General features: G+C 37.4%; 2 protein-coding genes across 3 annotated transcripts; one reads left to right on the top strand and one right to left on the bottom strand.

Moving 5' to 3' along the window:
* Nucleotides 1-1,512: 1,512 nt before the first annotated feature.
* On the top strand, nt 1,513-13,899 carry LOC5511659 (glutamine--tRNA ligase). Of its 2 annotated transcripts, none has more exons than XR_007308006.1 (25): nt 1,513-1,740; nt 2,497-2,641; nt 3,202-3,314; nt 3,401-3,476; nt 3,587-3,651; nt 4,197-4,253; nt 4,581-4,641; nt 4,729-4,803; nt 5,343-5,428; nt 5,700-5,786; nt 6,345-6,444; nt 6,694-6,881; nt 7,607-7,639; nt 7,895-7,992; nt 8,256-8,348; nt 9,108-9,245; nt 9,314-9,401; nt 10,232-10,317; nt 10,856-10,913; nt 11,200-11,304; nt 12,080-12,172; nt 12,706-12,836; nt 13,096-13,178; nt 13,323-13,448; nt 13,693-13,899. XR_007308006.1 is itself a non-coding variant. In XM_001632027.3 (25 exons), exons 1-25 carry the CDS (start codon nt 1,543-1,545, stop codon nt 13,741-13,743), a joined length of 2,418 nt encoding a protein of 805 aa, XP_001632077.2. In that variant the 5' UTR covers nt 1,514-1,542; the 3' UTR covers nt 13,744-13,899. The 2 variants fall into 2 exon arrangements, 1 of the variants encoding a protein (XP_001632077.2); XM_001632027.3 differs by having other exon boundaries at nt 1,514-1,740; nt 13,096-13,162.
* A 217-nt stretch (nt 13,900-14,116) lies between these two features.
* LOC116617882 (protein ATP6V1FNB-like) lies at nt 14,117-15,190 on the bottom strand. Its single transcript, XM_032381032.2, has one exon. It carries the CDS (start codon nt 15,059-15,061, stop codon nt 14,513-14,515), a length of 549 nt encoding a protein of 182 aa, XP_032236923.1. The 5' UTR covers nt 15,062-15,190; the 3' UTR covers nt 14,117-14,512.
* Between the last annotated feature and the right edge of the window lie 308 nt (nt 15,191-15,498).

Consider the following 15,498-nt stretch of genomic DNA (forward strand, 5'->3'; position numbering starts at 1 on the left):
TCTTAAAATTCGAAGTTTTAATGTCACGTTTTTGACTAAATTTAAACCCGATATTTTTGTTTTCGAAGGCAGAGAAAAATAGATCTTTACGATTTTTTCTAAAATACCCATACGGTAAAACAAGCATGTGATGCCCTAATTCCTGGTATTTTATTTTCTTAGGGGTCGAAATGGCCTAGTAGACGTGGCCCCCCTAATCACGTGGTAATTAGTCAAATTCATGAAATTGTCATATTTTATTTAATTTCCAATCCTTATGTTACTAACTGGGTACATTATTACACATGGGGTACAACTTGACGTGTTTCGGCATGAGCTCCATTTTAAAATGACAATACTGGGTCGAGCCAGCCTCCCACCCTGCTAGCTTTCTTCCTTTTTGTTTCTATCAGTTCACTTATCAGTTCACGTAAATAATCAAATAACTCCCCCTATCTAAAGAACGCCCCCCTCTATTTAACGCCCCCTACCCTTCCAGCTTAAAAACAAATGACATGAATTTCGTTAATATAAATAAGATGTCATTAATCCAAGTTTTGCTCCTACTGGGTGAGGCTTCTACTTAGTGAGACTTTCTGCCAAGAAACGCTTGCCATGCAGGCTATTATGATTAAACGTGGTCCTGACTGAGACTACAACCCCACTGCACTTGGGTTTGTTATATTGTTATAGTTTGTAAAGAACGCCCCTTTCTAATAAACGCCTCCTATCTATTGAACGCCCCCCTCGAACCATCGAAATTTAATAAATGCCCCGGGCGTATATTAGATCATTTACGGTATCCGTGTCGCGTCTCTGTTCTTGCGTGCGGACACAAACAAACAAGAACGCGAAAGAAGATGACGTGAAAGAGATTTTTTCTTTTGTTTGTAGATTGCGTTCTAATATCCTGTCGATTCATGTTTTCTTCGTAAATATGACTTTACGACAAAACAAATCTCAAGCTTAGCTTGAGATCATACATGAAGCTACATACCTTCGTATCACATTTCATGGCTTTCAATGCCATACAAACGTGTTGGTCGATGTTGGAAAAACTTTGATTGCATTTGCTTAGGACGTGCGAACTTGCATGAATTTCCCGCCGAACAGAAAAGTGGAGGAAATATTTTGGGCGCAGTTTTTTTTATAGCGTAGCATTTAAAACTTTATATAGAATAAAATAAAGATACTTTATAATGAAACTTGATATATTGAAAGCACAGAGGTATAGATTTTTTTCAGATCAGATAGTGGCTCTATGTTTCACGGGTAACCACTAGTATTCAACCTTGACGCAGAGGTCCGGCACACCAGCAAAAAGAGGCTGGTCGGGAGAAAAACTGGTGAATTACGGCTTTATAATAACATTGGTGTATTTGTTAAAAAGAGCATTTTATTATGAAAAGCAATTATTACTGGCACTTTCGGATCGCGCCCAAACCTTCGTGAGACCGGCGCTTGTGCTAATTCCCTCTCACACGTTTGTACTTACGGGCTACCTGTGTGATACTCCCCACGTGTTCTTGGCCAGCGGTTGACTTTTGAAGGCCTTTTCTCTCCATGTTGGTTACGTTTCGTAGAACTTTACAATTATCTGCCAAAACTCCCTATATTTTAGGAATTCGAACAATTTGCACCTCCACCACCATGGCAGATAGGCTATCGCTGTTCCAGAGCATTGGTCTGAGTCAACAAAAAGCCAAGGAGACCATGAAAAACGAAGCCCTTTCTCAGAAACTTGAGAAAATTGTTACACAGGTAACTTACCTCAATCTAGTTTGTATTGAACTGGAGTTCTATAGCGACTCACAACCATATCATATGACCAAAATAAATAATTATGTTTTATTTTTTATGTTGATTTGAGATCCATGTTTTATTTGTCGTTATTTTGGTCGTAAATTCTTTGGCATGTTTTTGATCATAAGTTGAATCTTGTTGCATCCACCACCCCCATCCTTCTATAAAAAAAAGAAGCATTACGATACTTGAAAAATCTGATCAAAGGATAAACAAAATGAAACTTGGAATTATTGGGAATATACAGTAAAATTCAGTGTTGGAAATAACACCTGTATGGCTTTTTCATATTTTTTATTTTAACATGCTGCTTGATATTTTGATTCTATTTTCTAACCTATTCTATAAGACAGGTCTTTCCTTTCTTAAAGACTGTCAGTGTGCTTGTTTGCTGTAGACCATATCACCACCAAAAGTCATTATTTGTCAGGCATAGTAGGAGGGCATCTGCCCCCCCCCCCCCCCTTACCAGTCAAAAAAATGTGTCCTTACATTTTTTGGATCTAGAGTTTAAATAGATTATTTCATGCTATGATTGACAGGATGCATGAACTATCTTTTTAATCAATTAATTATCAATTTAATCAGTGTTCTTAGAACTATCTTTTTAATAAATGAATAAATGATTGATTTATTATTTCATGCTACTGTATGGTTGACAAGGTGAATGAATTATTCATACTTCTTGGAACTATCTTTTCAATCTCCACTCAGGCTCACAGTAAAGGTGAAAGCGACAAACAGAGTGGGACTCTACTGTACGTTCTAGCAAGCAGTAGCTTGAAGGAGGAGTCTCGGGTGTCGTTACTGGTGGATTACATCTGCAGCAAGAAGGTCTCCTCGAGTGCACAACTGACAGGTAATTGTGTTTGTGTCATTAGAATTATTTCTTCTGGTAGAAGGTAGTACGTGTTTGAGTTATTAGAATGACTTCTTCTGTTTGAAGGTAATATATGTTTGAGTTATTCGAATGACTTCTTCTGTTAGAAAGGAAATATGTGTTTGAGTTATTAGAATGACTTCTTCTGGTAGAAGGTAATACGAATGGTAATTTGAATAACACCAAAAAATTTTCCAATATTTTTGGATGAATTGCATATCACAGCTAAAATATTTCCTTTGTTCTCTGTCATTTATTAAACTTTAGGACAGTCATATTATTTGGCTGTCAAACCTTTGTTAACCTACCTAATGCATGATGGGGTTTTCTTGCACAGTATTTACCCCTTGTATCCCCTGACCTAGCACCCACTTCCCTATCAACCATTCCCCTGCACCCATTCCCTATCCTCACCCCCCCCCCCCCCCCACCTACACCCAAGAGGACGCCCACGCACCTCTTCAGGTGCCCCGTTCCCTGACCCCTGCACCCCCTGGACCGCACCCCCTCCTCACTTAATTGTTATTGTCCAATTCTAGCTGCGTTCGAATATCTCACCAAGACCAGTCCTGTGGGACCCATCGATGCATGCAAGTTTGAGCAGCATTGCGGAATTGGTGTTGAAATCACCCCAGAACAGATAGAGGAGTGTGTGAGTCATATACACCATGTCTACTGGTTTGTTTGTTTTGTCTGCTTGTTCTCACCATAAATTTTTCTCAACCATTTTGATGACAGATTGAACAAATTATTAATGAACATAAAGACGAGCTGCTCGAAAAGCGTTACAACTTCAACACAGGGCTGATAATCGGTAATTATTAATCATGCATAGGCTGTTGCAGATCGATCTAGCAGACTTTAGTCTTGTGTATGTATACAGTGCTCAGTGCTAAATTGTCATTATATGGTATAACTCTTTAGGGAAAGCTAGAGACAGACTTAAGTGGGCTGATGGGAAAGCAATGAAAGCTGAAATGGACATGCAGGTGAGACTAAGATGACAAACTTCTTAAGCGATGATCAAACTGAGACAAGAGTTGGTGAGAGTTCCACTCTTTATAGCCCTTACAGGGTTCAGATCAAATGGTCTTTGAGAGTTGTTGAGAGTGGTCAAAGAACCAGCGCATCCTACTCTTGTGTACTGACCAAAATACTCTCCCCAACTCTCATTCATGCGATAAAACAGGGACAATTCTCACGTGTAATTTGAACATGTTCAAAGTGAATAAAAGTATATGAGAGTGCACTGCCAAATAGTCATGAGAGCTGGAGCTCTTATTAACTCTGAAATATCTCACATGAATTATCATTCATTAGATAGTTTTTTTGTTGAAAAGAAAAACCAAGAGTATGTTAAAGGAGTGATTGTATCTTAGTGGAAGAGAGTTAATTTTGCATATTGAATGTTGGAATGTTTGATACTATGATACTGTTCTTTTTTCTTGGGGAAGCTTCACAAAATTCTACAGTTTAAATGACACTTAGGATATTTCATTGTGGTAAAATAAAATCTTTGTTTTTATACTTTTAGATTCTTGACTTGCTTGGTCCCAAAACCGAGGCAGACATGCAGAAGCCAAAAGACAAGGTTAAAGTCAACTTCAACTTGGTGGGAGGGACTCAGCTATTAACCTTACACAGGGCCCAACAGGGAAAAATACCTCCCAAAACAAAAACCAAGGATTGAAAAATAAATTACAATAACCCTCTATTTGACAATTCTACAAAAATACCATACTTATTCAGTATTTACAAGAACCAAAACTCTCTTCTAATGTAATGGGTAAGATGTATACCCCAAATACTGTTCATCCCCCAAGAAAAAGAGGATGAACTTTTCAAGCCAGAGCACTTCCAAATGACTCTTCATCTGTGTTGTCAGCATATTGCTTGTCTGATTGTGGTGTATTTCTAGGATGCTAAGCAGTCTAAGGGGCAGAAGAAAAAGGGTGGGGTCGCCAACAACAAACCTGCAGGTGTGTTCAAGTCCTTTAAAAAATACCCTAAAGATTACTTGATATGAAATTTGAAAAGTTGTCTCTAAAATTGTCTGGATCTTTTAGTTGTGAATGGAGATGCATCCAATGGTGATGACAGCAGTGCTCTGACAGGAGAAATTGCAAGGTTTCACAAACCTGGTAAAGACATGAACAGCACTTTTCAAGACATAGAGTCAGTAACTGTACCTTTTTTTAGCTGTTTGAAACATTTCTCTTCTAATGTATAGTTAAAAATATAGCACTAAATTTTGCTAATTTGTTGCAAAATGATCCAAGCTGTGATTATCAGTAATTGTGCATGAAGAGTCCAGGAAAGTTGCTACATATTTACCCATGCTCCTTGTTTTTGAGAATAAAAAAGTATGTTTTATTTGAATCAGAATAGGAATATTCAGTAACTTGCTGATTTTCTATCTCAAACTATCTACAGTATTCTGTGGTGTTTGGCTTTTCAGAAGAAAAAAATATTAAGTGTGAAGCAACCTGGTAAAGATTGGTTGAATTTGAATCTATATTTAGATGATGACAGCTTTTGGGGTAATGTTAAACAGTATTTCAACTTTATGAATTAATTATGTGAACCGCTATTCAGCGGCCTGAAGTCACAGCTTGATTAAGGTAGCATTGTGTATTCTTTATTTTGACTGAATGTCTTTATATCTATATCATGTCCGCAGGAGATAACTATCACACACCGGGATATGTGGTGACGCCAAAAACAATGCAGCTGCTAAAAGAACATCTTGAGAGAACAAAAGGAAGGGTAAGTTTACAATTGCTATCTGTTAGTAACATGAGTTTTGCACGGACCTTTTTTGATCTTGGAAAGTTTTCTTGGTGGTGTGAGGACCTTTGGCAGCAACACTTTGAGCTGGAAACATTTTTTTTTGTTTTGGCAGCCACATAGTGGGGAGATTGGTAAATAAGATCCCAATAGAGATACCATATAATGCATAGCAATTATATTGCATGGTTGTAGAATTTCCAATGTCTTTATTGTGCTTAAACTTCTCTGCTTAATTTGTTTGCTGTAGGTGCAGACTAGGTTCCCACCAGAGCCAAATGGTATTCTACACATCGGCCATGCTAAAGCTATCAATATCAACTTTGGTTATGCAAAGGTATGTATAACACTTTGTGAACATTTAGATTAAAAACAGGTGTTCCGAAATCATGTGCAGATGCGAAAATGCATAATTTTTTCTCTGAGTGCATAATTCAGGTGAAAAAAAAATCATAAATGAACATAATTTTTAAAATATATATATTTTATATATCACCAATGAAAAAGGCTAGTTCTTCCTTCTTCCGAATGTCCAACTTTCCCTGCATTTCAATGAGAAAATTACCAAAAGACGAGAAAATGTACAAGTTGACCCTTGAGTTTTAAAAAAACTACTATAGACATTCCACCCTGAAGCTACAAAACGGACTATTGTGCATGCTCAAGAATAGGGATAAATTTTAAAAAGTCATTTGAGTCCAGTGGTTTGACGTGTTCTGTGTTTGAAAATGTATGCACTCCCTTTCCTCAACTGCCACTAGACACCTGCACTGAGCTTTTTAGCATTCTTTAAAATCTATTATTTTGTCTGGCTGTTTTTTTTGTTTGCCTGTTTTACTGTGATTTCTACTTGACCTTTCAAGTTTATGGTAATATTTGTCATATTTTTTTCCAGGCGCACAATGGGGTGTGTTACCTACGGTATGATGACACTAACCCTGAGAAAGAAGAAGAGAAGTTTTTCACTGGAATACTGGACATGGTGAAATGGCTAGGTACAATAAGTTATTGACCTCGCAAATCACAATGTCTTGAGTACTGGTGTTTCGGAAATATGTTATGTTTTCTGGTATGCGATGTTCGCTGGCAGCTGACAGTCCTAATTTGTTAACCAAGCTGAAGAATCCAAAACAAAGCAAAACAAGGATGAATTTGACTTTTATCCAGTTCTTTTTATGTGCTTTGGTCCATTTGTAAAATCATTTAGCAGTATTACAGACCATATCCTTTAAATGTGCAAATAGGTTTTGAGCCATGGAAGATCACCCATGCCTCTGACAACTTTGACAAGCTGTATGAGTATGCTGTTGAGCTGATCAAGCGGGGGGATGCATATGTGTGTCATCAGCAATACGAGGAGATCAAGGGGTACAACCCCCCGCCCAGCCCCTGGAGGGAGCGCCCCATTGAGGAATCCCTCAGACTCTTTGAGGTAAAGCATTCAATCAACTACTCCAGACCACTGCATTTGCTTGTTATCACCCTTTTTTGTTTACTTCTTCAACACTTCAGTACTTCAGTATTTAAGGTACAGTATACTACAAAGTTATAAAACTTCCACTGTTGTATTTAAGGTATACTACAAAGTAATTAAACAATTCATACCTACAGTAGGTTCTTTTGTTAGGTATTTCTATAGTATAGTTAGGTATTCCCAATAATGTCTCTATCAGGTAAGTGTAGTGTGAGTGTAACTTATCCTCTCTTCAGAAGTAATGATAATTGTAACATGGGAAAAACAAACAAACAGGAACATTACAATTGTCATCATTATTAAATAGGTTATCACAGAAGTGAAGTTTTATCTTGAATCCCTTTCAGGGGCAGATCCAGGATTTTAAAATAGGGGGGGGGGGTGGATAATGGCCGGAAAGATGGCTTATAACTGATCAAGTTGTTCTTGGTGGTCACTACGGATCATACAATACTTCATGCCAAATTGGATTTGTCGCATCAGCAAAGTCAATCTTTTTTCTTCAAACAAAGTTATTTTTTTACTCAAAAAGGGGTGTGAGTATGAGGTAATTATATTCATCTGTTTTCACCATCCTTATGTAGACCAAGTAGTTGTTCTACAGCTTGTCTGTAGCCCTCTAGTCATGTTAGTTCTTACCCTTTCTATGCAAGCTCTAACCAACTGTTGTCTATGTTAAATAGGATATGAAGAAAGGAAAACTTGATGAGGGACAGGTATTGTGTGTTCTATTATTCCTGGGAAGGATGTAAAATGGGTCGCAAGCCAAATTTATCTAAAATAACAGCTACTGTATAGACTGAATTACTCATGGATTTAAAACTTGATTTGAAAAAAAAATTGGAATGCCATTCAATTTTCCTTCATTTCCAAAGCCAACACGTTAGTTGGCTAGAATGAAATTGCTTTTTTAACTGAACTGGGTGTGAGCAATACTGAGGAACTCTTACCCAATTCAATTTTGCATCCAGGCAACACTCAGGATGAAGACTACCCTAGAAGATGGAAAGGCAGACCCTGTCGCGTACAGGATCAAGTTCACCCCTCACCACCGGTCAGGGGACAAATGGTACTGTAAAAATGAAAAGTGCTCTCACTGTTTAGTACCTCAATGTAGAAAACTTTAATTAACAACAAATTCATATTTATTCAGTTGGCATTAGTAAAGTGGGGATAACTAACTAACTCATGATAAATAGGCTTTGGCTGTGCTGTAATTAGAATAAAACATTTTGGATACTTTTTTATACTGTCTATCATATTTCTGTGCATTTTAGTACAACAACACTGGTGAAAGGTTTGTTTTAATTGGTGCAATATTTTCCCACGCAGGTGCATTTATCCAACTTATGACTTCACCCACTGTCTGTGTGACTCCATTGAGGACATCACACATTCTCTTTGCACAAAGGAATTCCAGTCAAGGTACATAGATCATATAACAACTATAAGAATTATGGATACTCTTGGAGCTGTGATTAAGAGTTCATAATAGTTGGAGTCCTTCAGGGCTTTCTGTCCGGCTTAAAACGGTTTACGTAACATCAAAGTGTCAATAAAGAAATAGCTGTCAACATGACAGAATAACATGACTTGACGTTTCCATTTAGCTACTTTAACATCAATTAAGGTGGAAAATTCAAACAAAATACCAAATGCGACTTTTTTTTAAATTGATGCAAATTTTTGTAAAGTGTCATTGAAATTTGAGCTTGTATGGGCTTAGTTAGGGATGAGCCCATACATAGCGCAAGGATGATCAAGCAAAAAAAATCTTTAAAAGCCAAAATCTGGGTATGTGCATTTCTGCCTCACATTATTTGTGTTTTGAAAAGGGAAAATAAGTCAAGAATACAAGGAACAGATGGCCATTGTAAGAAATTGTATCTTCTTTCTCCATCTCTTCAAAGTGTGCATGTTCATGGGTTTTTCCGTCATGTCATACAATATCTGTCTGTTTTGCTGACATGATAATCCATCCTTCCTTGAGACTCCCCCCCTTCCTTCCTTGTAACCACCTTTTAACTTGAAGATTAGCTCATTTGAAAGATGAGCTTACTTGCTAATTTCCCTTTAAATTCCCTATTCCAACATTTTTTTTTTCATTTTTCTTGTTATCATTGCTAACATTCCCATTTTCAAAAAATGTACATTTGACTTTTCATGTTTTATTTTTTCTTCCAGGCGGTCCTCTTATTACTGGCTTTGTAATGCTCTGGATATTTACTGCCCTGTGCAGTGGGAATATGGCAGGCTGAATCTCAGCTACACTGTTGTATCCAAGAGAAAGATTGGCAAACTAATTAATGAAGGCATTGTCAGGTACAATGATCAATTAATTTGCACCACACTTGTGAGTGGTGTTTGACATTAACCTTTTGTTTCTGCAGGAATTGGGATGACCCCAGACTGTTCACTCTGACAGCCCTTCGAAGACGAGGCTTCCCAGCGGAGGCAATCAATAAGTTCTGCAGCAAGGTACAGTAGGCCATTCAGTGGCAAAAGTTATTATTTCAATTTTTATTTCATTATTCATAAAAGCAGTAAATGATGTACTGTAGCAATAAATGATGTACCCTCTAGAAAAATCATATAAAAATGAACAGTTTTGGTCTCCACAACACTTACAGAAAGTAATCTATTGGAAACAAGTTACCAATTTTCCCGCACATGTACCTTATTTTTTTTCTGTCCCTAGCTATATAATGATAGGATTTGAAGGTTGCTCTGTAAATCAGTTGACAGACATGCATTTACCAACAATTTCCAGTTTATTCAATGCATGGAAGATTTTATGGATGTATTTGATGTCAAAGTGAATCATTTAACCCCAAGGGATAGCACTTTGGGTGTGGTCAACAGTGATTCTCGACCCTAAAAGAAAATAAAACATTAGCTGTGGTCAAAGCACATTTCTAAACCTAAAAATAAACACATTTTCTGTATTCCTGAATTTTATTGCAGTCCTCTTAAAAGTCACTTCCTACAAGCACATCTCTTTTCTGATGACCGTTTTTTTCTTCTTTAACCTAGTCTTCAACTGCTATTGTTATAGGATAGGATAACCCATTGGCGTGAGACCCCTTAAGTGATAAGGGATAGCAGAATTGGAGGAATCTCTTTTAACACCCCACCCCCTAAGGGATAGTAGTCTATATAGCCTAAATGTAGAATTTTATACCCTTAAAGATGAGTCAGTCACGCCCCATCTTTTATAGAGAGTGCCTCTGGCCTAGTGTGCAGATTGTATGTATTTTGTATCTGTGTCTGTCATGTTCTTGGTGATCATACTGATGTTTATGGCATAGGTTGGCGTTACCATGGCTCAGACAGTAATAGACCCTCTGATGCTGGAAGCATGCGTCAGAGATGAGCTCAATTTGACTGCCACGAGGTGCGTGTGACATATTACAGATCTTACAGGTCTAGGTGATTCTTTATATGTCCGCCTGGTGGCATGCAATTTGTATTTACAACACAAAACACATTTTTGCACAATTTACTCAAATCTACAACATTAAGCAGGCATACCCAGGATTAGCTGAGGGAGGGTGCGCAGTCATAGGTATCATTTGAAAGATTCCTTAATAAGAAATGACCCACTTTTTGGCCACCAAGGGGGGGGGGGGTGGTGCGTATGAACCCCCTGTTTACGCACCTTTTGAGGTAGTATTTTTGGCAACATTAAAAATTGGCATGAAATGAAAAGCCAAATTCAGTTATCTTCTGGTGTAGATAGAAATTTCAATCAAAATCTGTCACAAATACATGAGTGTGGCTTGCGCATATCCTAATTGTGTATCCTTGTTGCTGAAGAGCATACTGTAAACTGTGTGGTTACGCATTTTTCTGCCTTCTCGTGCTTTTCATTCACTTTTTAAATTATAGGAAGTTTCCTTCTTCCTTCCACATCCTTTTTTTTTTCTTTTCAGGGTCATGGCTGTTTTAGAGCCTCTAAAAGTGACTATAACAAACTTCCCATCAGATAAGGTGTGTAATAAACATTCAACCAAAATGATTTGATACTGGACACCCTGCGGGGGTGGGGGGAAGGGGCAGTGGAATTTGTGGGGATGGAAGACTGCAAAGAATTTCTTGGGTATTTAGGAGAAATTTATTTTGCTAATAAATAACATTTATTTATTTATTATTTACTCTTCTCATTAATTTATTCATTCGTTTTTGCTGGAGGTATAACTGTTGTGGCCTTTTCATATTTATATATGACCACACCCATTCTGGGCCAGTGACCTGACCTGAATGTCTGTCTGTCTAGGCCATGATGATAGAAGTGCCCAACTTGCCAATGGATGCCAGCAAGGGCAACCACAAGGTCCCATTTGACAGAGTTCTCTACATTGAGAGTTCAGACTTCAGAGAGGTGAGAGCAAGCCCTTCCTAATGAACTGACAAAGAAATAAGCATCCCAGCTACCTGTTAGTCTGTTATTTAGATGCAACTAGAAATAGGTATCCTACTGCGCAATACCTTCTCAAGGGTCTTGTTGTACATACTTGGTTGAATAAGGCCATTTCAAGGGTCTTGTTGTACATACTTGGTTGAATAAGGCTATTTCAAGGGTCTTGTTGTGCATACTTGGTTGAATAAGGCTATTTCAAGGGTCTTGTTGTGCATACTTGGTTGAATAAGGCTATTTCAAGGGTCTTGTTGTGCATACTTGGTTGAATAAGGCTATTTCAAGGGTCTTGTTGTACATACTTGGTTGAATAAGGCTATTTCAAGGGTCTTGTTGTGCATACTTAGGCTATTTCAAGGGTCTTGTTGTACATACTTGGTTGAATAAAGCTATTGTTGCAGGGGCAAAGCCAATACCCCAAAATAGTCATATGTGGTGGCCCACTACATCCACCCGCCAAAAGAAAAACCCAAATGATGCCTCAAGTGAAAGTAAATTATGGAAATTAACCAATTTGTCAGTAAACTTACAATTTCGGATAAAGAACAAGTATTTCTGCAGAATTCAGCAAATTTCAATTGCATTACTTTCTGTCAGTAATGTAAATTATTTTGTTGTTCTGTTTTAAAAATTGTTATTTGATTCATGCCCCCCTCTTAAAAAGTTGCTGCTTTCTCTGAATGTCAGCGATATATGCCTCACACCAAATATCATTTTGTGTGCTGTCTGTATTTGATAGACTATGGAGAAGGGTTACAGAAGACTCACACCAGAACAGTCTGTTGGTCTTAGACATGCTGGATATGTCATCAAGGTTAAGAAAGTTATCAAGGTCAGTAGAAACACAGGTTCTGATATATGAGGAGGGTTTCATATCAAGGTCAGGGCAAACACAGGTTCTGATATGAAAACAATTTTATATCAAATTGACCATGTCAGGTACATACCTTTAATGATCTGGGCATTGTTTACAATACATACTTTCTTGTATGAACTTTGAAGGAACCTACTCTTGGTGGTATTATTTAATTTAAAAAGTTGTGCATGACCACTATTCCCAAAAGAGGTGATCTTTACTTACAAAATAAAGCAGTTATTTAAAAATATATAAAACACCAGGCCAAATGTTAAAAAAAAAATTCAAAGTTGTTGGCTTTGCCACTTTATTAGGGGTTTATCATAGCTGTCGGAAAAATCTTGAGAAAATTCTGTGAATGTACCAGAAGTACCAAAGATGTGGGAGAGTTGATAGCTATGGTTTATTCAAGGCAAAGTGCCCTCTCTCTAACAAAACTGTAGGTTCATATTTCAACAAGCAATAGATATAACAGAAATAGTTGAAGGAAATTAATGCTGTTATTTTAGAATGCAAGTGGAGAGGTGTCTGAACTAGAGGTTACTTGTGAACTGACCTCCTCCACCGACAAGCCCAAGGCATTCATCCACTGGGTGGCATCAACCGCAGTACCATGTGAGATCAGACTTTATGACAGACTGTGAGTATTATACATAGATTTAAGCTTTATTTACCTGGAAAGCCACATTTAGTATACATGATAATTAACCCTAAAACTCAAATCTTCAAAAATATTAGGCATCATTTTATGTTATGTGTATATTATGCTATATTTTTGTGTCTTGGCCAATAAAATTTCTAGAATTAACAAAGATATTTTTGACATTCCAGTGTACATTTGAGGGTTGCAATTGGGGAATACATTGCTATTCTAAGGCCTTTTCTCTACCAAACTACAGATTCAAGCATAAAAACCCTGAGGATCCAGAGGAGGTGCCTGGTGGCTTTGTCAGCGACTGCAACAAGGTCAGCAAAGAGAAAAGTAACTGCAGCATTAGTTAAAATTTAATTTAATGTGTTGCATGATCCCCTTCCCCCCCCCCCCCCCCCCCCCCCAGCTATGGACCTATGCTTGGTTCAACTGCATGCTTTTAGTATATTTATTATGCATTGGCATTTTTTTTAGGACTCATTGACAGTGATACCTAATGCCTTGGTTGACATCACTGCAAAGGGTGCTGCTCCGTTCACCAAGTTTCAGTTTGAGCGACAGGGCTACTTCTGTGTGGATCCCGATTCTAGCAAGAACAAGGTTAGAATGAAGCATGGCCAGGATTTGCTTATGGGGGATGTACTCATTCACCTGTTCAAAAGCTATACCATGGTACTAAATTTATTGAGATTTGCTCTTAAAATTCATCACCATTTGGTGCATTTCTTCTTTGATGACTTGTTCAATGTTTTGTTTTTATCATATTTGTAAAGCTCCCCATGATATCCCATGCATGAATGGTCTTGCCACAATAACAAATTCTTATTTGCCTTTCATATTTCAGCTTGTTTTTAACCGAACTGTAGCTTTGAAGGAAGATGCTGGCAAAATTTAACCAAGGATCACACATAATCTTTTGAAATAGAAATAATGAAAAACACCTGTATTATTTTATTATCTGATTTGTGACCTGATAGTAGGGCACAGTCCATAAGGCAATGTAAAGTAAAATAAAAGTCTGTGTCAATATTTAAAGATTGATATTACTGTCTTCTGGTGATACGTTTATACATTACTTGACTTTTTTTTACAATATAGCAACATTTTACAATTTGTCATATTTTTCGTTATTTATTCTACTTTAACTCTTAGAGTAGCCCTTTTTTGTTTTCACAATTGCCTTATAATGAGGACTGCATTAAAAAAATATACTTTTAGTGGATTAAGGAATACTTAAAAAGCACAATTATACTACCCGTACGACAATAGGACAAAAAAGTGATTTATTCATGGTTTTGAGAGATTTACATATTTTCTGGGATGCCCAAAATTGCCTCATCCCCATAACAACCGAGCCTTCCTAAAAAAATATACTTAAAATAAAAATGACCCTCAGTAGTATTCATTATAACAGTTATTTACAAATTATTTTGAATTCTTTGGAGGTATCGGGTATAATCCCTCGCGTGTAATGACAAGCGTTTATCAATGTTTGGGATTACTTCTTGGAAGTTTTTACATGTAAACAAAACTTCTTTCCAGCTAAGAAATAGTTATAACAGTATCAAAATTCATAACAACAGCGACAACATACAAAACTATACTATAATAAATCCTCTACACTGGTCCAACCTTCAATAGTCCGTCGTCTTCGGTAAAGATTTCTATCTGTTGTAAAATATACCATTGTTGCGATAGAAGGAGTCCCGAATTACTTTTGTTCGACCAAACTGTGCAGCTTTCATCGTGGGGCAATATTCATCAATTTTCCAACCGATTTCCCAAGCACTAGTGATGGGGAACTCGTACTTCTGCTCGGGTTTCTTCATTTTCCTTTTTTCTAGATACTGGTATCTTCCTTCTCCAAGCGCACTGAACCCATTGTAGAGTAATTTCTTGGTGTTCGATGAAACCGGACGCATTTCAATCAAAAGCGAGTTCGGGTCTTCTTTCGCTGCGGCTTCGAACTGCGCAATCGAGTCTTGAAGTTTTGTCTTTGATACGGTCGTCGAGTCTAGTTTCTTGCTAGGTAATGTGAGACTTGCGACTGGTTTTATAACCATGCCTTCTTTGCGAGGTTTGGGTACATAGGCAGAACGCGAGAATTCCTTTGAGTAGCGAGCGTGCCAATTTAGTCGGACATACGCTTCTTTGTTTATCGATTCTTTCCAGAAGTTCTGCCTCTGTGTGTCCATATTCAGCTCTCGACCCATGTTTCAAGGAATTGTGTAGACTTCACAATCATAAAAAGCCTACACGAAGGGTTTTATCTTCGTCCAGACGTTCGCAAGAACCTCGCGACTGACGGAATGTGTGACACTAAGATTTCTCTAACATTACTGTCGTCATAGCAACCATTGTTCGCGGGCTCTCATGTAGGTAATTCAAAAATGATTATTTTTTTATAGCCAAATCCAATAAATGCAAATATAAAATATACAATTGCTCGAGCATGTGCGAACTTACGAATAGATATTTTATGCGGACTTTTACTAATGTTATAAAAATACGACAAATCTACAGGTTGAAATAATTTAAATGATAAAAAAATACTTGGTATGGAGTGAAACGTGTTTTTAATCACCACGAGCTAACAGGATATCGAGTCTTTGAATTCGAAGTTTGGAGTTAATTTTGGATAAATGCAGTG

Source organism: Nematostella vectensis, chromosome 1 (assembly GCF_932526225.1).
Source record: "Nematostella vectensis chromosome 1, jaNemVect1.1, whole genome shotgun sequence".
Classification (NCBI taxonomy): Eukaryota; Metazoa; Cnidaria; class Anthozoa; order Actiniaria; family Edwardsiidae; genus Nematostella; species Nematostella vectensis.

Coding starts and splice junctions, on each gene's coding strand:
- LOC5511659 (XM_001632027.3), top strand. CDS start 1,543: ATGTTGGTTACGTTTCGTAGAACTTTACAATTATCTGCCAAAACTCCC. Junction 2,642..3,201: donor CTCGAGTGCACAACTGACAG/GTAATTGTGTTT, acceptor GTCCAATTCTAG/CTGCGTTCGAATATCTCACC. Junction 13,449..13,692: donor CCGATTCTAGCAAGAACAAG/GTTAGAATGAAG, acceptor TTCATATTTCAG/CTTGTTTTTAACCGAACTGT.
- LOC116617882 (XM_032381032.2), bottom strand. CDS start 15,061: ATGGGTCGAGAGCTGAATATGGACACACAGAGGCAGAACTTCTGGAAA.